The sequence below is a fragment of the Mycteria americana genome, chromosome 1 (assembly GCF_035582795.1).
Source record: "Mycteria americana isolate JAX WOST 10 ecotype Jacksonville Zoo and Gardens chromosome 1, USCA_MyAme_1.0, whole genome shotgun sequence".
In the NCBI taxonomy this organism is placed as follows: domain Eukaryota; kingdom Metazoa; phylum Chordata; class Aves; order Ciconiiformes; family Ciconiidae; genus Mycteria; species Mycteria americana.
In genome coordinates this window covers 214,733,469-214,755,331 of record NC_134365.1, presented here as the reverse complement: position 1 = coordinate 214,755,331, position 21,863 = coordinate 214,733,469, and the positions used below count along the sequence as shown (strand labels likewise).

The following is a 21,863-nucleotide window of genomic DNA, read 5'->3' as shown; positions in this document are numbered from 1 at the left end:
GGAGCTGGGCTATGCAAACACTTTGCGTTGTCTAGAATATTGCCATTCTACCTCTGCAGTCTGCCTGCCCCTCATCAGAGATTCATTCCTCAGCGCAGTCTCACAAACACTCCTCCAGGGCTGCAGGCTGGTTTCTTCTTGACTTTCTTTTTCTCTTTGCAAGACTTGGAGCTGGTCTCAGCTTCCTGAAACAAAGGACATTGCAGCCATTAAATAGCAATCACTTAAAGCTGCTACCTCATAAGACAGGATTTAAAAATATATGGCTTTGAGTAACCACAGAATATTGTGTTCAAACCAAAGCTGAGGGCAGAGCGTAGTCCCAGGGCACGCGATGACAGTCACAGCAGGGTAAGATTTGAAGGCCCCTTGGTTGTAGCAGTCACGCGGAGCAGAAGGTTTTGAAAACAAACCTGCCTCAATAGAAGTTGTCTCCCGTCCCAGCTGGTAAACCTAATGCCCAACTGGACTTTTTCAGACTGCTGCTGGTAAAAAAACTGACTACAGCCACTCTTCTACCCTAGAAATGGGGCACTCTATGCCATAGGTGTCCTAGATTTTTAAACCCTCCAGGGGAGTAGAATGGGTAATGTCTTAAAGTGAGCTGTGGAAGCAGAAAGTAGCTTTTCTTTCAAAGGTGAAGGAAGGCACCTGGCTGGCCTGAGGGTCTCCACAGCATGGAAAAGATCAGTCCCAAGGATACAGTGGGAAGCAAACAGCTGTAGGAGCATCACAGCATGTATATGGTGGCAGGGAAAGCTGGCACAGGCTAAAGGAAAGGGAAAAAAGGCACAGGAAGGCAGGAAAGGTTCAGCAACAATCCTGCAAGGGAGGGCAGGAGGAAGAAAGCGGGGAAGGGGGATAGAGGGAGATGGACAGAACTGTGCAATGTGGTTGTGCCAGACCACATTGCATTGCTCGGGCACACACAGGCGTGTTTGAACGTAAGCTGTGAAGCCAGCACTCTGCACAAGTGTGTGATGCAGGCACCATAGCGACCTGAAGGCCTCGTTGCTTTGAGTTGCAGCAATTGAATGCCCTCCAGCCACGCTGCACACGATAGCCTGGGATCAGACGATGGCAACAGAAGGACTAAAATTCTTGGGACAGAAATTCCTCTGTCCTTCTCCAAGGATGTGCAGCACAGCGCAGTCCACAGCTCCTGCTCCCAGCTGCCTAGGGGTGGCATCACCTCTGCTCTCAAGGGGCCTGAAATGCCCTAGATGTTTCCATGGCCAAATCCACCACAGTTTAAATGGTAACAAACTTGAGCTCTAAATGCTTGTTTCCTGCTCAGAGCATCCATCAAACATTCTTCCCCATCACACTCAGAAAAGGACCATTATCTAGTAGGGACACTCCAAGCACCTGGGCCTCATTCAAACCTGGCTGAAGAAGGCAGTAATGTTACCCCTTTTATCCAGCAACCCAATCTGGCCTCCAAAAAACATGTTTCATGTGAAGCACAGGCCAACTCCCCCACTCCTGCATGACTGCCCTAATAATCAGCTTACAAAGGTGTTTTCTCTCACTTCCTCCCTCTGGACTAGGGGCTATTGAATTACAGCGGTCACACTGCACAGCTGCAAGCAGGGGAATGAGTATGGCTCCATCTCAGAAGAGCAGACATCATGCTGGTTAGAGCATCCCCCTGGGATGGGTATTCTGGGCTCCTCTAGGCAGAGGAAGGAGCTAAATTCAAGTCAACCACGTTGTCAGTGACTAGTCCTCACCTGGTTGTAGCAGGGCCCTACAAACAGCTACACAGTCAAGGCAGTGCAATGGTCGAGGAAGTTAAGCGAAGCACCAAGAACAGCAATGAACAGCCCAGGCTGGCAGGGCCATGAACCTTTTCCACTGGCTGTACCTTTGGAAGAACCGGCAATGTTACTGCACACCAGTTCCCACAACCCATAGCAAGAGGAATTTAGATGCCTCACCCAAGGCTGCCGATTGACTGGATGGCAAAGATTGGAAAAACAGGGTCTTGACTGTCACATCAGTTTGTGGGACTTATGTAGCAGGGAAAAGTCTGAAATGCCAGCTCTCTTGTTCCCAAAGTTAGCATGTGACCTTCTGATCTATCCTCAAGATTTGATTTTAAGAAAAGCTACAGTTTTTCTGTCTTTGCCTGCTAAGCCAATCGATAGTTCCTATCTGCACCTTCTTTGCTGTCAGTGGGCTTGATAATTAAGATGATAGCAGATGACACACGAGAACACTCACTGAAATCAGCCACTGCACACAGCAATACAGTACTGTACTACAGTACTCCACCAACTCACCTCCCAGTCTGGTGTAAAAGGGAGGAAAACAAACCAGTTCTGAAGCAAAAGAAATATCCTACAACATGTGCTGCAATTGCTACAAACCATGCCAGCTGGGGCGAGGGGCTGACACACCAGGTTGATACCTGATGTGAGCAGCCAGAAAGGCGGCCTGGTTAGAAGGGGAAAATTACTGAACAGAAGAAACTGCCTGCTGAAAAATACTGACAGAGAATATGTCTGCCAGCCTGGGAACTGTGAGGCTGGGAACCAGAAATCCTTGAGAAGTGCAGCTGGCCTCTTTGAAGTACAGCTGTGGTACCTAAGAACCAGAAGCATCCTGGGATACCACTGATAAGCGCAGAAACAAGGGACTGTAAAGGCAACTTATTGTCTGAAAAGGTGGGAAATAGTCTGGAAAAATAAAAAATGGTCTGAAAGAATAGAAAGCTCATCATCTGTTGGCTGTTACAGGTGAAAAGTAGAAAATTAGAAATGGAAACATCAGCATCTATTGGCTACTTGCAGTGGTGGTGTCCTCCACTCTCTTATGTCTCTATAATATAAAAAGGGCTTAATTTTTAATCCCAAATCGAGCCTCTCTCTCTGAGAACTTCCCATGCTGCACATACTTTTCCTCTCCTAAACAGACTGAATTCTCCACACGAACTTTCTACGAGATCTTGGACTCTCACCAGGGATGCCTGGCTGACTTCAGACTGTGACACAAATCACCTTTGAAGTGAGACTCTGTTATTTTCTTGGTCCCTCTCTGGGTCCACTTTTGGGGTTCAGTTTGTCCTCCCTCTTTTGGGGATGGTTGGGTACCCCCCGGGATCAGTCTGTCCTCCCCTCTGGGATGATTTGGCCTTTTCTGAAATCTGTCTAATTCACTTCATACAGATATTATATATCCTTACAGGCAATCAATCATAAGTGTATCAGCTGCTGTTGATAAGTTTGCTTCACTAATGCTAAGTTTGTAGTAACCTGTAACAGTATATACCTACTTGGTTATTGCTATACTATTGATTGTTGCTTTACTATTGATTGCTACCATACTATTAATTGATAATATATTATTGATTGCTAATAGCATTTTGTAATAGCTTGATATATATATTTATATTCACTTTATTAATCATAGGTATACTTGCTAGTGGTGATTTTGTGGTAGTATAAGTTGCTGGTGGTGATTTCTGTGGTATTTGTGGTAATCTGTAGTAAAGTAGAGAAATTTAGAGGATAAAAGCCTCTGTGTCCTTGTGTATTACAGAATCCTGCAAACCCACGGTTGCAATCTCTACACAACCCTTTAGGTGGTGACAACAAGTCTCCGGAAGCACCAGTCCAGTCTCAGATACCAGCTACCAGCCAAGATGAACTGTCAGTCACTGCATATGCAAGTGGAAGTACTCAGGGATCAGTCCACTCCCTTTTGTTAACAGGAACATGAAGAACATCAGTGCTTCTCTGCGAGGGTACAAAGAGAAACTGATATCCTTTCACAGCAGAGACACTGTCAGGACGCGACAAAGGCTACTGCTCACTTCAGTGTCCCAAGCTAAAAGGTACTAGCACATTTACTCCAGCATTTCCCAGCACCGTGCCTGGGAATCTTAGGGAGAACAAACATGCACAAGCAATGGGCAGTGGCCTCTGTCCCCCGCATTGGGGGAGTTCGTGTGGCACTCACCAGGGGGAGAGCAGGGGGGATGCGGGTTTTCTCCAGGCTCTCTCTAAGATGGCTTATCTCAGCACGGTAGTCATCCAGTTGGCTCTCCAGCTTCTCCCGCCTGACTCGCTCGTATTCCAGCTGGGCCTCCAGCTCCCCCACAGCCCTGCCAAAAGCAAAGGAGACAAGCAGAGCATGAAGCGCATCCAAACCTGCCCTAGCTACTCCACGTGGTCCTATCCCTTTAGTAAGGAACAGTTTAGTCACAGCAGAAAGCAGTGCAGTACTCCTCACACCAGCTGTGCTGGGGTAAGCTACAGTGTGCTCCTGGCTCAAGACCCTTTGTAAGAGCTCTGAACAGCCGCTTTGCCGCCTTCGCTGTCAGCTGTGCTCAGCGCAGTCTGACCACGAGATGGAGATGTCTTCCCACACACTGAGCCAGACGCTAGGGCCTGGGCTAGGCTGTAACCCAGGTCCATCTCCAGCTGCGGAAGAGGGAGAAGTGCCCAAGGAGCAAAAAGGTTAGCATGAAACAGAGAAAAAGCATTAAACTGGGACTCTGGAGGGGTCAGCAGCAGCTTTTTCGTTTACATGTGGTGCCTCTACATCCTTCCTATCGATTGGCTTAGTCACAGATGAGGAATAATCAAATGACAGCCTGCATGACACTTACTAAAGGGAAACTGAAGCGCTGGCTGATACACAGTTGCACAAGATCTCATCGGTCACACCCACAACGGCTCCTAAATTAATTGAGATTCCTGGAACTGGTTAGCTGAGACATAATTCACATATATTCTTATTATAACAGCAATTGACCTCAGCAACTGAGTCATCTGGAGTTGTGCTGGCTCTCCTCTGCATCAGAATGAATTAGCACAGCTACAAAGATGGAAGATTGGTAAAAGGAAAAGGGACAGGGAGACATCTGCCCTGTGGATTGAAACAGCACGGCCCAAAAGCTCTCAGCAAGAGCTACCGCATTTCCCGGACTGAAGTATTCCTGACTCACACAGCCCAAAGCTACTAGGCTGTACCAGCCTTACTGACACTGCAGGAATGGCCTCTACTTATGCCGGGAAATCAGTGTGTTGTCTCACAAATGGAGTTTGTTACCTGGTGTGCAACACCCAATACGCACACAGAGCCGAGATACCGATTTATTTCTGGTTTTGCACAAAACCGGGTGCTAGGTGGTAATTCCACAAAGCTAGCCTCCGCTCGTTCATACAGGTACAGTATTTATACAGTCTAGTTATATATATGCATATGTAATTACGCAAAGCAGTTTTCTATTGGTCTACATTTTCTCATCTTATTCTTAAAGCTACAGCATTTAATATTCTATGCATGCCCAAATGTGAGGGGTCTCTGCTTGGGCCAGGGCCTCCAGCTCAAGGGGTATGACTTTTAGTATTATAATGAGTCCAGTTCGTGTGAGGGTGCTTCTTATCACACTTCTAGTAGTAGCTTCAGATTGTTCCCAAAACATCTTAATTAGCTTACGTATTTCTCCAGGATGTGTTTCACTTCCCAAGGACAGTAATTTTGATTAGACGTTCCACATTCCAGTCTGAATCCCCCTTACCAACTTTACGTAAGTTCTGGCCTTCCACCAGCTCCTGATTGACTGAAAGTGCTCGGGGGGACAGGCTGACTTCTTGCACACTTCAGATTAACGAGACACAGCTCCAAAACTGTGTGGCACACACATGGTGGGAATTTTTTCCATGCAATGCAGCCTGGTCAGGCACTGCGCAGTGGTTCACAACAGGCCTCTTACAGCCAGAAAACATGGACTAAAGCAGAAAATATTCAAAATCTCCTACAGTAGCCTTCCCAAGTGGGAACTCCTGCTTTTCATCTAGCAAAATGGTGTTGTCATTAAATATTTTAAAATAATGAGGTTTTCTGGCACATGATACAAGCATCTTGGAGTTTATCCACAGGTAGATACCCTCGGAAGGGTAGGTAGGTATGCTGAGAAGCAGTATTTCCATTTCAAAAGGCCCGTGTGGAGCTAGGGATGCTCTCTGGCCTCCACGGAAGAGAGGGACCCTTCAGAGATCCTCACAATTTTTCTAGTTTAGCCACACATGCCACAGAAAGCAAAATCCCTTAAACAGCCTTGTCAGAGCCCTCTAATAGACACCGCTAGCTTTTAAGTAGCTGCTCTATCCAAAATGAACTCTAATTTCTGCCATTAGTCAACAGTGACTTTTCCATCATTGCAAACATATTGCTCTAACCTTCCAATGTAGGCATCAACATCTGAGCTGGTCACCCTCCTCCTTTAAAGCCAGGAGAGACACTCCTAGAAGTGATGAATCTCATCCTGAAGTACCCAACTAATTATGCTCTGAAAGTGGCTACATCTCTTCAAGGAGTCTAAAAAGGTGCTCAAGGTAACTAACTCGGATGCAGATATCTACACTGCAGACATACCAAGTTAAGGAAGATGGACTTTCAGCCTGGGCTGAGTCAAAGGGTGATCTGAACCAAAAGAAATCCTGACCTCAGTTTCTTGGCTCATATGGGGTTGTAAAACAAACTACTTACTTAATTCCAATCTGTGATACATATTACCTGCTCCAAGTCTACACAGACCGGTAAGTCTGCTGTCTTGATGGTATACAAGCCCTTTGGATACAGTTTCCTCTCAGTGACCAAATAAAGACATTGGTTTGGGGTGGCCCAAACACATAATGGACATGGTTATCTAGAGAGACTGAGAACAGTGAGTAGCCAAATCTTTGACAGGTAGAGGTGGAGACAGGGCTGTCTTTTGGATGTTGCATTATTGTTTAAGCTCTAAACCTTTGATAGACGGAAGAGCTTTTCTTGAAACTTAGACAGTCTGTCCATCAAATCACCTGATCAATCTAACAGAACCCTTTCATTTAATGGAGACCCTGAGAATTAGACAGACATTATGAAAAGTGCTTCATGTGCAAAGGTGGGTTTGCTGAGATTTCTTTTTTCTGTGGTCTGGATATGAGCTAATGCTTTCTTGAGCAAAGAAATATATTGCCCTTGACACAGAAAGGTAGCAGATCATTGAATAATTTCTGCTATATATACACTTGCATCCAAGTCATGCTAAGACTAATGCCTTTTTTCAGATTTATTAAAGTGCATAAATGTATTTGGCATCCTCAATGCAAACAAAAGAGCCAGGACTTACCAGACCTATGGCACATATGCCACAGGAAAACCTGAAGGCCAAATAGATAATCTTGCACAAGAAGTGTGGATCCATCAAACACTTGTGCTGTGGGGCTGATCCTGGTGGTAGCAGTCTAGAAACGGTCAAATTGCTGAAGTCCGTTTCTTTTTGGCCTGGCTAAAGTTGGTAAGTGGGAAGGACAGAATGGCCAAAAGAACTTGAGTGTAAGTTAGACTTAAAGAAGGCTTTAAAATGGGCCTCACAGAGTTAAACGTTAGCAGGGCAAGTTAACCTTACTTCTCAACTTCCCTTTCTTCTTTTTTCATCTTCTTCTCCTCTTCAGTTATTCCTCCCAGCTGTCTGTAGTTGCTGTAGGCAATTTCTAGAAGTTGCTGAAGTTCTTGAATCTTGCGATAGGCCCTTACTGTAAGACAGAGTTCGCCAGGTAGGTAGAATACATGGAGAAGACAGTCATGCTGGAATCTAATAGTATGGAAAATAGTCTCACAAACACAGAGCAGAAATCACACTGCTCAGCAAATACTGAGCTACACCTGACACCCACACAGCAGACAGGTCTCAAAAACAAGTAGCAATCAAATACGGTTTCACCCACATGGATTGAAACAGTGCAAGAATTATGTTCTGATTGCCCTCTGTTATGCTTTCTAATTTTCCACAATTTATTTGAATGCTCAGTGGTACAGATATCCTGTCAACTATCTCATCTTACAACAAAAAAGTCACAGCAGTTGGCAGAAACTGTGCAACTAGGACTATAATGTCTTGAGACCAACTTTTTCAAATAAGGAATGATGGAAAGACAGTGCTTACTGCGTGCGTTCCTTTTCTCTGCTTTATCCAGGGTTAAATCTTCTTTGCTATCTGTGCTCCCTTCCACACCATGTCTTTCAAAAAACTTTATGTTGTTTGCATCTAGTTCTTCATCACTAGAGTTACTGTCTCCAGTTCTTTGTGTCAAAAGTTCCACAGCTGCCGGTTGGGCAAATCTGCACAGAGAACAGTTAATGTACACTGAAATATCCCCATCATTGGGAAAAATGCAGCCATGCTCCCTGCATGTGCCAGAAACTCTCTGAAACTCTTCATGTTCCCATTTATCGGAGGTGGTTTAGGATTAAAGGAAGCACTGGTACACAAACTATGAGCAGCTAATCTGCTTTTTGTAGTATTCTGATGGCATGAGCTCTGCCTCAATGAAATCTTATGACAATGACTCCCACATCAGAGGTATCTTTTCCTTTGCAGGTTTTCTTAATTGAATCTCATCAGAAACTGTATTATTTTTATTAATGCAAAAATCAGCTGGCCTTCGCTAGTTCTCATTTACTTTGTACAGCTGGAGCATCCTGGCTCACAACCTTCCTTTTGCAGATCAGCTAGTTTTCATCTTTTATGTCTGACCTTGCTAAAAAAAAAAATTAAATTAAATTAAGTGAAAATTAAAACCTTTTATAGCTACAATACAGCTTTATGTATCATTCAGAGATGGAATTCATGAGCCTAATCTGTTCTTGCTCCATCACTGAAAATCAGAGTTAATTCCAACAAAGCTGACATGATATCGATATATAAATAGCAAGTAAATAAATGACGGAGCTACAGGATATGTACTGCTACCTCTTGGCTATGTCCTTTGGAGTCTCTCCAGCATCATTCATAATGTCACAGTCAGCTCCCATTTCAATCAACCACTGTAAGCAATGGATATGTCCCTGTCCAGCAGCTAAGGGAAGGAAGGTGCACACAAGTCAGTTAAATACAACTGAAGTGTTTCAAACCTGAAATGTCCCCCTCTTGTCATTATTTGACAGGCCAGAAGTTGGGTTCACTAACACACCACAGGGGAGATACTATTTCAAGAGAAGCCTATATTTCAAGATGTTCAAGTCACATGGGTACAGGCAGTTTTGGGGAAGATCATGCAATGTGGTTTTGTGCCTCTTTCTAGTTCCAGAAATTTACTGGCAACTCTTCCTGGACACGAGTTAAACTAAACTTGCCCAGTCTCACACGCTGAGCATGAGGCATGCAAATAATGCTGCCTCACACTCGCTTGCAGTAAGGCCTATACGTCATAGATTTGCAGCAAAGCAACGTCATCTGTCTCCAGCCCTGGGGTCCCGTCCATCAGACACAGCTGGTTGCCCCATTCGGTGGTGTGCGATGCTGTCTCATGGCGAAGGAGAGAAGCCAGGGCTTTGTGCTGGAGCTACAGGTACGTCATTGCTTGGGCCAGACACTTGAGGCAACGCTTCTCAGCTGCAGCCTAAAACAACAGCTTTGCCTAGTCATACGATCTGGCATGGCTACTGCTCATACCATGTGGTGCCAGGAATGAGGTCTCACATATGGAAGATGGTATTCGGCATGCCTAGCTGAAACCTGTAAGCTGTTTTTCTCAAGGAAGAATAAATCCATTTCTTGACAGCACCCCATTTGGATGTTTGCCATATTTGTTTTCTTACTGAGATAAGGACATGAAATTACAATCAGACATAGTATTTCCTCATAACACCAACATTGCATGTAAAGATTGGGGATGAAACAATTGTAGGTTAGCACCATTCCAAGAAAAGAGGGTGGGAAAGAATGTAGAAAACACTTTTAAAATCAATACATACCAATTTTCATAATGAGAACTTTAATTATGTTTTTAAAAATTCTACCATTTATATCTATTCCAAAAGAAATATGGGAAATAATGTTAAAAGCATATTACAAGAATACCTCCCTCTTTCTTTCCTCTCCTATTCTTTCAGCCATTACTATGAAACCCTCAAACACAAAAGGACCATTTTTCTGTAATGCTAGCACTCCACTACATATCAAGGTGTTAGATACCAGAAGCTTACCTTCCTTTACAGCATACTACCGAATGACTTTGTTGTGGTTTTTACAACACATCTCCACAGTACTGACATGTTCAGTAAATAAGGGCCCAGGCCACAATACAGATCATTCTTATACCTAGCTAGCCAATGTTTCTAAAAGTCACATCTCGCCTGATAAAAAAAACTATTTAGTTTTCAGTTTACATGTTGCTTTCTCTTTAATATAAAATCTTATTTCGTTACTTCAGCTTGGTTATTTTTAAAGTGACACCTACGCACACATACATCACAAAATATGTTTTTCAGGGTTGCCCTTTCGAGCCCTCAGGAAATGAGATGCTGTTTTTCATGATGAGCAGTCACTTGAAAAACTAAGTAAACAAGTCAGCAACAAACAGTAACAAGCTGAAACACAGACCATAATTACTGACCTTTGTGCATGAGAGTGGATCCCTTATCATCCCGCTCATTAATATTGATTACTCCACTTCTCACTAATCTTCTAAGCACTAACAAGTCCCCTTTGAAAGCAGCACTATGGGCTGGGAAAGCTAAAACTGAAAATGAAATGCACATGTTTCCAAACAGATGCCAGTAATTCCATTAAACATGCTCATACTTGTCTCTCATTGCTTGCCTCTCTCATAGCAACTTATGCATGTGCACCTCATAGCTGTAGTTAGCCAGGTTAATGCCCCCTTAATCAGTTAAAATGCAGCTGCATAACTAGCACTGTTCATCATAGACTTAATTAAACATGTCTTGGTTATGGCTACAGGCATCCTATACAGTTAAGAGATTAATTTCATAAACCTGAAATAACAAGTATACCTTTGTTTTATGGTTGACGCTGTATTACTGGTGGTAACTGGAGTCATTTGCCTATTTTGAATTTCATAGTCTAACCAAATATATAAACTATTTTACTTCTTGCTTAAAAACTACCCATACAGACGATTTGATTTTTCTAGTTATTTTTTATAGACAGGGAGTATATATACATATAGGTATAATGACAAAAGACTAGCAGATAAGGACAGTAAGTGCCTGGAAAAAGTAGAGAGGTGAAGGTGCAGTTCTCATATCCTTGCTCTGCTGAAGGTTCCCCTTACAGACCTTGCCACATTTGCATCCTTTGGCTGTTCAGACTGCAGTAGTATTGCTGGTTAGCAAGTAACCTTAATTTCCGTGGGATATTTCCAGGCTAAGTTGCTATTCAATGTAAGTAAGGGATTCTGAGCAGGCAAATCTGAAAACTCATGAAAATTATACAGCTTGTCTGGATGTTTACTGGAGTCTAAGAACATGGACAACTTGGTATTCATAGTGCAACATAGAGTGATATGTTTTATTTCAATAATGGGTAAACCTAACACATTTATAAAATCACACTGAGTATCCCAGTCTTAGCTATCAGTAAGTGTAGTAAGTATTGAAAGGGACAGTTCTTCCTTATATTGGTAATATAAATGTTATAATTCTGCTCATACAAGTTTTCAGAATCAAGCATTTCTATGGAATTACAATGCCTATTTTAACAGTATCTTGATCCATACTCGCCTTCCTGTGTCTCTGGACGCTCCTCCTCTTTTTCCACACTGTCAATATATTGCAGAATATTATCTTTATAGAACCGTTCAGCCAAGTCCCTTGGAGTCTCTCCTTGGTCGTTCCTGGCTTTCAGTGTGTGCATGACACTGGCCATTTTGCTGACCAAGAACTTAAAGCAATGCAAGTGTCCTTCCATTGCTGCCAGATGAGCTATAGAACAAGGTGAAACAAAGTATGTTAGAGCAGAGCACTGCTGCCCACCAAGAAAGCAGTGTTCTCACCACTAGTTAGATCCAGCTCGTCTACCAGCACTTGAGCCATCCAACACAGCACAACAAGTGGGAGCAGCCTCAGTTGGATGGGGGATGCTCAGCTCCTACCCAGGACAGAGTTCAGCTCCATGCAAAGGAAGTAAAAGAGTCAAGGATAAGATCTGCAAAGAAGATTCCCTGGCAGAGCTGATTGCAGGAGACAACACAACACTGCCAAGAGACCTTTGAGCGCTAGCTAGGAGAGTGTGCCACCAGGGTCTCATCTTCCCCACGAACACAAATCTCACTCCTGGCAGCTGTCTGACTCTGCTGTCCTAGGGATACTCATTACAGAGGGCCTGCAAGGGGTGTCCCTGATCAGGAGTCGAGGCCATTTCTGCTTTAGTCCCACCTCTACTGTGCCACCACAAACAAGTTTTGTCACACCTCTGCATCTCAGTTACGCCACCTATAAAATGAGGACAGTGACATTCACTTTACTGGGCAATGTATTTAAAGGTACATCCCATGACAGGGGCTTCTATTCGCAGTACTTCTGTCGTACACTTCTTTCCTTCAACTGTTGTAGACAGTTGCTGTGTACAGGAGCTGCTCCACCTCACTGCGGCAGTGACTGCGTCCCTGTGGGGGCCAAGTGTTTCCTCCCCTGTCCTTTAGGCTATGCTGAGGTTTAGTTATTTAATACTACTAGAGTGCTGGGCCTATAACAAAGTGAGAGGTACAAAACACATGCTCATTATTTTGAAATTATTAGTATTCTCTAGTCCCATTAAGGGGAAGAAGTTGCCAAATAAAGGCTTATTATGTGTTAACACTCCATGAAAATGCTCTGTAAAAGTTGGCTGATGTTCTCCAGGCAAAAGGATTAGTTTGTCTCCAGGTTAAGAATCTCATTATCTTCATAGTTAATAAACAATGTACCCAGGACCAAAAAAACCCATGTCACTTAAGTTAATTTTTGGCACATGCAAGTTCTCTATTGCAAACTATCCACGGCTTTCCAGAGCGTAATTGCTCTAAGAGGTGATGGATATTGGTTTTATGGCAAGATGACAATACTTAGGTACAGATGATTGCTAAAATTTAATGTGACAAAATCTGAGCTTCACTGAAATCAGAGCAGTTTTTCCCACTGTCTTAATTTTATTCAGTGAGTTAGTTACTCAGGGGGAAGTGAAAAGAGGTACCTTCTTAAAAGTAACTACCAATTACTAGTCAGCTAGTGAAAAACTGACCCTTATGAATCCACTTTCAGATACCTAAAATCTCAGGGATAAAACTTCACCTTTTGGGATGAAACGGTTTTTTTTTTTATCAGACATCTGTCCTGTGCAGAAAGCGGTCAGAAAAGCTCAACGTTTTCTGCAAAGGTGGCAAGGGGAAAATAGATTAAAGACTTGTATTCTGTCCATGTCTTTTTGCACAGTTCCAGTGGGATGCTGTGGAAGACACATAAAGGAACTTTTCATAGGTGGCTTTTAACCTGTGTGTTTCTTAGTAGCTAGTGCCCAACATATAACTGTGCCATCTGAGCCTCAGGCATGCTGAGCACTTGCAGCTGAGACTAAAGCCAAAGAGTACTGTGATGTTAACATAAAATATGCAGCTTAATGCTGAGAACTTTGAAAAACCTTGTCGCAGGCATCACAAATAGGCAGCGGGCAGTTGGTTTTGGTATCCCAACTTCTCTGTGTTTCATCTTGCCTTTTATAAAATCAGGCTAACACTATTCACTCTTCTCAAAGTGGTGAGTGAAAAAACAGTGTCTGTGAAAAACTCAGATGTTGCGCTACGATTAAATTAATATATTTAGAACAGGTTTAACTACTGAGCAATAAATGAAACATGGATATGGCCAAAAAACAAATACAGAGAGAAAACAAAATGTTGAATTAATGAGCACAGCCCATTCTGTACACTGAATGAGCCACAGTTCTTCCCCAAAATTAGCATGCTATAGGTAATTAAAGCCTCTGCTATAACATACGCATGCAAAAAGTGCAGCCAAGTTTTAGGTGTACGGCATTGCAACCTCAGTAAATTTCTTTCAGTATATTGTTAGGAAAAATTATAGCACTGTCCAGCTAATCTTGAAGCTGAAATATGTAAAGATGATTTAAGTTCACTTTACTGTTTCAGAAGCTGAGGAAAAGCTGGTCTGTACATCACACCACTTTATTAATCTTTTACTAGCAATGTTCCAAAGCATTTTCTTTCCTTTGGATGATAACATGTTCAAATGAAACAGAACAAAGACTGGAGGATCAAGCTTCTGTAGATGTCAAAATAACAACAAAAACAATTTTCTACTAACCAGTATATACAGAGCGTTTAAGTAGAACTGTACTGGCATTTGCCACCTCTCCATAAAAGTCTGTTATCAGGGAAGTGTTCCCAAACGCAAATAAATCTACCTTCTACGCTGCCACCAGGGTGTCTAACATCGTGACCCCTTATTGCTAATACACCAGATGTCCTGCTGGGATGCAAGAGTCTCACATCCTTTAACAAGACCCAGGTTTGCAAAACAGAACATAGATGTAAGTTTACTAGGTAAGTGGTGCTTAACAGAGGGTAAAAGATTTTAAGAAAGGATTTTAAAAAATCACTCTGAACAAGTTATAGAGAAAAAAAACATGCTATTTGGAACAAATAATATGACAAACTATAAGAAGGAAAATGCTATAAAGGGAAAGGATGCAGTGAGAACACAGGGTATGAACAATACCATTCAACTTAGAGAGAATATTGAGGCAGTGGCATGGTAGGCAGAGGGACACTAGAGAAACTATGAAGAGCAAGGAATAAACACTGCCCTTTTTTTGTGCTAAAGCAGCTACACTCATGATTATGAAAAGAGTACAGATTACAGATAATACAGAATACTGGTATTCCAGAAATCAAGATGAAGAAATCACAGGTAAAGGCGAACAAGGGTTTTAACACATCAGTTAAGAAACAGTGGGATACAAAAACCTGCATATGAACGTGCCAGAATCTGATCACACTGGCACAGCCATTAAAGCCTGGCACAAATTCAAAAAGGAGCGTATAGCAGCTGAAACTGCCTCCTGCTCCACCTACTCTTCTCCTCCTGTGACCTCCATTGGCACATGCGCTTCATCACACAAATATGAGATGCTGCCCACCTACACAGCGGTCTCAGCCCGCCTCAGCCTGCTCCCTGTTCCAGCACCCATGAGCTCTGATCCTTGCCAGCAGCAGCAGAAGGTGAATAGGATACTGTCACCGACAGATAAATACTTTGGATTTTATAAATTCCCCCATCATTATAAAAATGGAATAAATACGTGGATTGCATGGAATCAAATCACAAATGCTGCTGGTGTGCATTACTTAGAATTTGCTACAATTATCACATCACACAACAACTGTAAACCAAAGGTTAAAAAAACGTAGGATTTATCCTGCTATACCTGGAAGGTTTCCATTGTTATCCACATCATCTACACAAGCTCCCCATCTAACAAGAAGCTGCACACACCCCAAGCGACCATGAAAAGCAGCATAATGAACAGGCTTCCAGTCATTCCTGTCTGAAACATTTACATTCTAAAATGAAAGCAGCAGGTTAATTTATTCATTTATAAATCTTAGACACTAGACAAATTTTATAAATAGGAATCAGCTATTCATTGTGTTAAATTATTGAAGTCAAATCAAATAGCTTTTTTCAAAGTTCACACCATGTATGCAGTTCTTATTCCAAGTTAGGTACTTTTCACAGGTTCTTGGTTTTATTTATATAATACACATGTAAAAGGTGCACTTTTAGACATACTTCTATCACTGCATTGGTCATTATTCCTTAAATACGCATCTGGAATTTTTTTTAAGTTTATGTCTCTCTTACTGTAGAAGATTTGCGCAATTGCAAAAAATCACAACCACCACAGCGCCTGATCTTCATTTAGTGACATCCTCAGTGCAATGTGGTTTACTCACATTATTGATTCTCTCTAGATTTTTGGATCATTTCCCTAATGTATCTTACAATAAGAAAATGGAAGTTTACCCTAAAAATAAATTCACCAACAAGAACATACCAACAGTAATTAATCTACAGTCCTAAATCTCAGTTTAATCTAGGGAGAGTTTTGTTTGGAAAAAGATACCAGACTTTGGCTCTGCGCTAGGGAACTGCAGGTAAAAGTCTCTCACCGCTCCACTTCGCAGTATGGTTTGTAAGGTGTAAGACTGCCCATGGGCTGCAGCTAAGTGGGACGGAGTGCACCCACGATCATCTTGAGCTTCTGCGTTTGCTCCGTTTATTAACAAGGCCTAAAAGAAATGCAAAGCAGAAGTTCAGTTCACAAGCTGAAAAACCAAACACTGCCTAGGAGGATGACTTGAGATGATCAGCAGGATAACTCTGGCCTGACCCCAAGGCAATGACACTACACAAAATACATCTGTTTGCACAGAGAGCGCAAATGAGTGCACTGGTTTTAACAAGAGTGACTTGATTCCAGATGTAAAGACAGCAAGATGAGATACTCATAGCTCCATTAGGAGCTCTCTCAGCTGATCTTCACAATGAACTTGTCCAAACTGAAGGTCGGCCCTACTTACTTTCACTTGAGAGTGAATATTTGTACGTACCTGCATGCAAGCATCCTGACCTCGGATAGCTGCAAGGTGAGCTGCCGTCCAGCCTCCGACAGTTATGCGTGTTGTATCGGCTCCATGCCAGAGCAACCAGTGAAGGCACTGCTCAACCAAAACCAAAGGTTTTTATTTAACTATTCTTATCATGTATCTGAGGCACATTTTAACTAGAATTTATCAGTCGATGTTACATTTCAAAACAGTATCGGAATACTTCATTATGGAAATATGACACCCCAGAGCATGCCTTAGCCAGATACTTGTGCATTAGAAAGTTACAGGTAAGTTATACTTCCCAGGCTTCACCCAAGGGTACAAAAAGTGCAAATAACCTACTAATTCAGACCCTCGCATTGATTTTACAGTATGGCTTCTTAATTTTACTCTTCCAGATGTATTCATGTGGCATGAGGTAAAAACATTGGAAAAAACAATGCAAATATGCTTACTTGAATTCCAGCTAAAATTACTGGCAGGAAAAATACCACAAACCAAATTTAAAACCTCATTTAATTAATTAGGCTCCTTAGGTGTATGCAATCCCATCTCCCTTCTCATCCTTCCACAGCTTAGTTTTTGCTTATTCACCTTTTTCCAGCAGATATTATTGCTTGCAATGGAAAGCTTTATGGACTATACAAAAACAGCTAGAGGACCAGTTAAAACTTTTTATTAGCTATTATTATGATTTATTATCTTCTTTCAGACCAGCCTACAGCTCTGGTTCTTCCACTGCTTCCACGAAGGAGCTTAGCGACAAGTGGATGACAGATAATTCAATAAAGTCTAATACACTGATTGCAAAGTAGGAGAGACAAATAAAAAATGGCAGAATTTATAGAGGCAGAAAAGGGTGGGTAAGCAATCTGTTTTTAGGGTTGACAACATGATGATCAGCATTTTCTTGACAGTTTCTGTACGTTCCAGTAGCAGCACTGCACTTTTATTTCTTGAGTTTAGCAGGAACTTTACATTCTTTCCTTTGGGAAATGAATTTTTATGTGGTTATTCATGGCCTTGTTGCTTCAAGGTTAGATTGCTATAAAGATTGTACAAGGAGGCTGCAACAAGAAGGTAAATGTTGCACTGAATACAGCAGCTCAGGCCTCCTGGAAGTTCAAAACATCCATGCAAGCGCCTGCTGATTTTTCCATCAATATTCGACAGGGTTTTTTATTAAAATAAAATGTATTAGGACTATTTCTGTAGAGAATGAGGCATGGGACAGGACACTGGTAAACAGAATGAACATGTTTTCATGTCACTTCTCACTTGTTTCAATCACCTGCAGAACATTTTACACATCTTACAGGATTTTCGAGGTGTCTCAAGAGAAGACAAAAACACAATAGGGACAAAAGAAGATCATGAGTCTGGAAGGGCAACCATAGGGCACACTTTGCTCAGAGTAAGAAAATCACTGATTTTGTAAAATCTGGCAACATTGACTATATAAACTGCCTGGGGCTTCAGAAAGGCAAAATAAAAACCTAAAATTCTGTACTTCTGCTCTTGGTGAATATATTTAATGAGAAAAATAGGCAGAGATTATTGATTTAGCTTGATCAAAACTAGCAATTTTGTGTCCAGCTTCTCCCAAAGAAGGAAAACATTAACCTATAAAAACCTTGCTGTGTCTGACCACTAACAAAATGTTTTACCTCCAGACTTCCAGAGTGTGCAGCACAGTGCAACGGTGTGAATTTGTGGACTAAATCCACCTCATTAATACTGGCTCCACTTTTTATCATTGATGCAAGCTGTTCTACATCACCAGATTTCACTGCCTCATGTACACCAGTATAATTTTGCTTCTTCTTGACAGCTAGTGAGGAATAATAAAAGGGCATTAGTCAGTTCAGCAACATTTAAGAGATAGGAAATAAGTGATGAATCAAAGAAACATGAGGGTGTCAGCTTCACAGGAACCAACCAAAATGTTCAGAGTAACCTATGAGATTGAGATTTGTATCAGCAGGAATCCTAAATCACTTCTGTTTGTCAGAAACAGAGAAATATGCAAAAACCTGAGACAGCCATGCCCCCTCCAGCCCCAGAAAAGGGCCCAAAAGAGTAAGATCCAAAAGAAAGATTACAAGAAGCACAGCAAGGGCAGGAAGCAGAGCTACTCCTTCTATGTATGCAAATGTTGGAGCAGGTCAACCCCAACACTGGCTCTCTTACAATCATAGAACCATGGAATGGTTTGGATTGGAAGGGACCTTTACAGGTCATCTACTCCAACCCCCCTGCAATGAGCAGGGACAGCTTCAACTAGATCAGGTTGCTCAGAGCCCCGTCCAACCTGACCTTGATTGTTCCCAGGGATGGGGCCTCCACTGCCTCCCTGGGCAACCTGGTCCAGTGCCTCACCACCCTCATTGTAAAACATTTCTTTCTTAAATCCAGTCTAAATCTACCCTCCCTTAGTTTAAAACCATTGCTCCTTGTCCTGTCACAACAGGCCTTGCTAAAAGGTCTGTCCCTGTCTTTCCTACAGGCCCCTTTAAGTACTGGAAGGCTGCTATAAAGTCTCCCCGCAGCCTTCTCTTCTCCAGGCTGAACAAACCCAAGTCTCGCAGCCTGTTCTCGTAGGAGAAAAAACTGCAGGCATCACAAACTCTTTCATTAATCACATTTTCAAGTACGACAACCAGGGAGGCTTCGCACTTGGGCAAACAAGCTCTCAGCCATCACTTCCCAGGTGCTCCACATGGCCATGCCACTGCCACCTAAGGACTTGGCACAGCACTGCATACCACGCTGGAGGGCACCAGAGCCTTCACCAAGTGAGCATACCATGTAATTACTCCTGACTGAGCTACACAGATCTGCTTCAGGACCAGCTGATGTCAAAATGAAAGCTGCTGTAGAAAAACAGTTCTTTATACATCACGTTAGTAATCCTGCATTGCTCTCTTGCTGGAACTACGACACTGCTTTGTCACAGCTCGCTGTTAGCAGCCTGATATTTTGCTCCCACCAAAGTCACTAACATTTTCATTGACCTCAGTGGCACAGAATCAAACTCTACATGTAGAAGCAGTGGGGTCAAAAAAAAAAAAAAATCCATCACCAGGCCATGGGATCAAATAACCCGTGTTCTCCTTCAGACCTTTCCACCGATTAACTACGTGACTGGAAACAATGGGAGTTACATATCCAAACCCCCTTGCGACATCTTGATATCTTGCCAAAACTTGTCAACAGAAGTAAGTGTGATAAATAGATCTGATGGCTGAGGGGGCTAACTTCAGATAGTCAAGCATAAGAGGAACCTAAAACAATTAGTAATCACCTTCTAGAGTAGTCATCGTTGCAGTACCAAAATGCACTAACACTGTTTCATAAGATTTCACCCCTTTGGGAAAAGTCTTGAAGAGGTGGGCTGGCTGCTGTTTTGCAAGTCAAGCAAGCATGAAAACGTAGGTCTTAAGGTATCAGTGCTTCAGCTTCTCCTCCTGTGGAGAAGAAATGGTAGTAGTATTGAAAATTGTTACGCAATTTGAGATTAAAAAATATTAAAGAATATAAATGAGAGGTTGCATGAAAATCTTTGTGATGTGTAAAAAAAGCACTAAATGTGATGAAAAACAGCCTTCACTGTTTACCAGTGCCTATTTTCATGTAATCTGTAGCATTATAGCAGTGCTCAGGCAGATTTGGGGTTGCCACAGAGAGGAAAAGAGACCTGAAGCTATTTCAATAATCCAGGCTGACAGTAACACACCCTATGCTGTAACACACCACTTGATCTTGTGGCTGTGTATCACTCCACTTCCACTTGCCCCAGCTCAGCAGGCTGTATCGCTGCCCTGCACAATGCGGCTTCAGTTAAGAACCGGGACTCCATCCTGCAAAATACTGTATGAACAAACAGCAGCAGCATAGAAACACAGAATAATTCAGGTTGGAAGGGACCTCAGGGAGTCATCTAGTTCATGTTTCCAAAGAATATTTAAGTATGTTTTGTGGTTTGAGTTGTTTTTGTAAAGAGACAATATCACCAGGACATAATTTTCCCACAAGGGAGTCATTTCTCATTATGCCAAGTGAGGGTTACAGACTTCAGCGCAATTATACAGACTTACATCAGAGGAAGATCTGGCCAATTACACTACTTGCCAAAGTACTAATATGTTTGACACAGTGTTCCAGTGCAGCAAGTTCAAGGTAATCCTTTTTTTTTTTTTTATCCAGAAGAAAAGCAAAGAACAAGGCCCACCAGCAGAGTGAATTTTGTTTCCCTTCTCCCTCCGGAGACCTACAACTGTACAGAGATCGACACCAAGCGCTGCTGCGTGGCTTCTTGGTGCAGGCCACCACGAACATGCCAAAGGCAGCTGCCCTGGGACTGATGTTCAGTAAGCAGCTGTTAACATGAATTCTGTACAAAATATGCTGATTTTGAAAGTGAAGGACAGTTTCCATCATTTTAATACATTTTTTTTTAATCGAAACTTTTATCAAATGCTCATTGGACTTTCTAAGAGAAAATTCCTTTGTGGAAAGAATTAAGTAAGTATTTTGAGACGAGTACCTGCCCAAAATTCATTGAAGAAATTAAGTGAGGAAGAATATGGCTCAGAATGGGGGAAAAGAGATACTTTTAGGTTTTCCAATATTTCTGTACACAAAAAAACCCCAATCCTATGCAGCACGTCTTGGCAGTAGCTGCGGGGACGAGGGGAGGCTGTCAGCCCCAGCCAAGTCACGATGCAGGCCAAGGCCACGCCGCTGGGCCCCGTGCGGGGTCACCCCAGCCCCGTGGGGAGCGCAAGCACGGCCGGCTAAGGCTGGGAGCGACTGCCGCCGTTACACCGCCTGTCCCCGCATGTTTGGCGAATATTGCGCAATCTCGGTATTTTGGGTGGGTTCCGGTGGAGCCCAACGGCACAGACTGAGGATTTCGGGCAAAATAAATCAGGAGAGCCAGAACCGAGGGAGTGCGGCCGCGGGCGGGCCCCGTCCCGCTCTCCGCCATGGCGCCGCCGCCCCGCGGGGCTTTCCCCTCACGGCCCAGGCAGGGGAGATGCCGCTGTGGGGGCTCAGCTACCGCCCGCTGCCACCACGGCGGTGCTCGGGGAGCAGCCGGGGCTGCCCTCAGCCCTCAGGGAAGGAAAGGGGGAAGAAGGAGCGCGGGCGAACCAGTCTCACCGGCCGTCGGGGGAGGCGGCGCGGCGGCGGCCGTCGGCATGGCGGCCCCTCACAGCAGAAGCGGCCGGGAGCCCGCCACTCTCCCCGGGAGCCTGCCTCACTCGCCGCACCCGCCTCCTCCTCCTCCTCCCGACGCCGCAGAGGGGTTGCTATGGGCACAGCGTGCCCTTCCCCTGCGCCCGCCGCTAAAGGAAAATGGCGGCAGGGCGGGGGAGGCGGCGTGACCCGGCGGGGGCGAGGGGCGGCCATGGCGCCGCGGTGGGCGAGGGGGCAGCGCGGGTGCGGGGCGGC

General features: G+C 43.4%; 1 protein-coding gene across 3 annotated transcripts; it reads right to left on the bottom strand.

Annotated features, from left to right (window-relative positions):
* Window positions 1–31: 31 nt before the first annotated feature.
* On the bottom strand, window positions 32–21,757 carry ANKRD42 (ankyrin repeat domain 42). Of its 3 annotated transcripts, none has more exons than XM_075491163.1 (13): window positions 21,573–21,757; window positions 19,714–19,876; window positions 18,077–18,240; window positions 16,410–16,517; window positions 15,969–16,088; window positions 15,224–15,359; window positions 11,524–11,724; window positions 10,395–10,520; window positions 8,750–8,855; window positions 7,943–8,118; window positions 7,406–7,532; window positions 3,964–4,108; window positions 32–185 (listed from the first exon to the last, which is right to left on the bottom strand). In XM_075491163.1, the coding sequence occupies exons 2-13, from the start codon at window positions 19,727–19,729 to the stop codon at window positions 90–92; spliced, it is 1,521 nt and encodes a 506-aa protein (XP_075347278.1). In that variant the 5' UTR covers window positions 19,730–19,876; window positions 21,573–21,757; the 3' UTR covers window positions 32–89. The 3 variants fall into 3 exon arrangements, with proteins under 3 accessions (XP_075347278.1, XP_075347280.1, XP_075347277.1); XM_075491165.1 differs by lacking the exon at window positions 21,573–21,757 and adding an exon at window positions 20,507–20,719; XM_075491162.1 differs by lacking the exons at window positions 19,714–19,876; window positions 21,573–21,757 and having other exon boundaries at window positions 18,077–18,282.
* Between the last annotated feature and the right edge of the window lie 106 nt (window positions 21,758–21,863).

Bases quoted from the DNA above. Each gene is read 5' to 3' on its own strand.
- ANKRD42 (XM_075491162.1), bottom strand. From the start codon at position 18,265: ATGCCCTTTTATTATTCCTCACTAGCTGTCAAGAAGAAGCAAAATTAT. The intron at 16,089-16,409 runs GTACGTACAAAT...CATTTCTTTTAG, and splicing joins GTCAGGATGCTTGCATGCAG to GCCTTGTTAATAAACGGAGC. The intron at 8,856-10,394 runs GTCAGTAATTAT...TCCTTCCCTTAG, and splicing joins ATCCACTCTCATGCACAAAG to CTGCTGGACAGGGACATATC.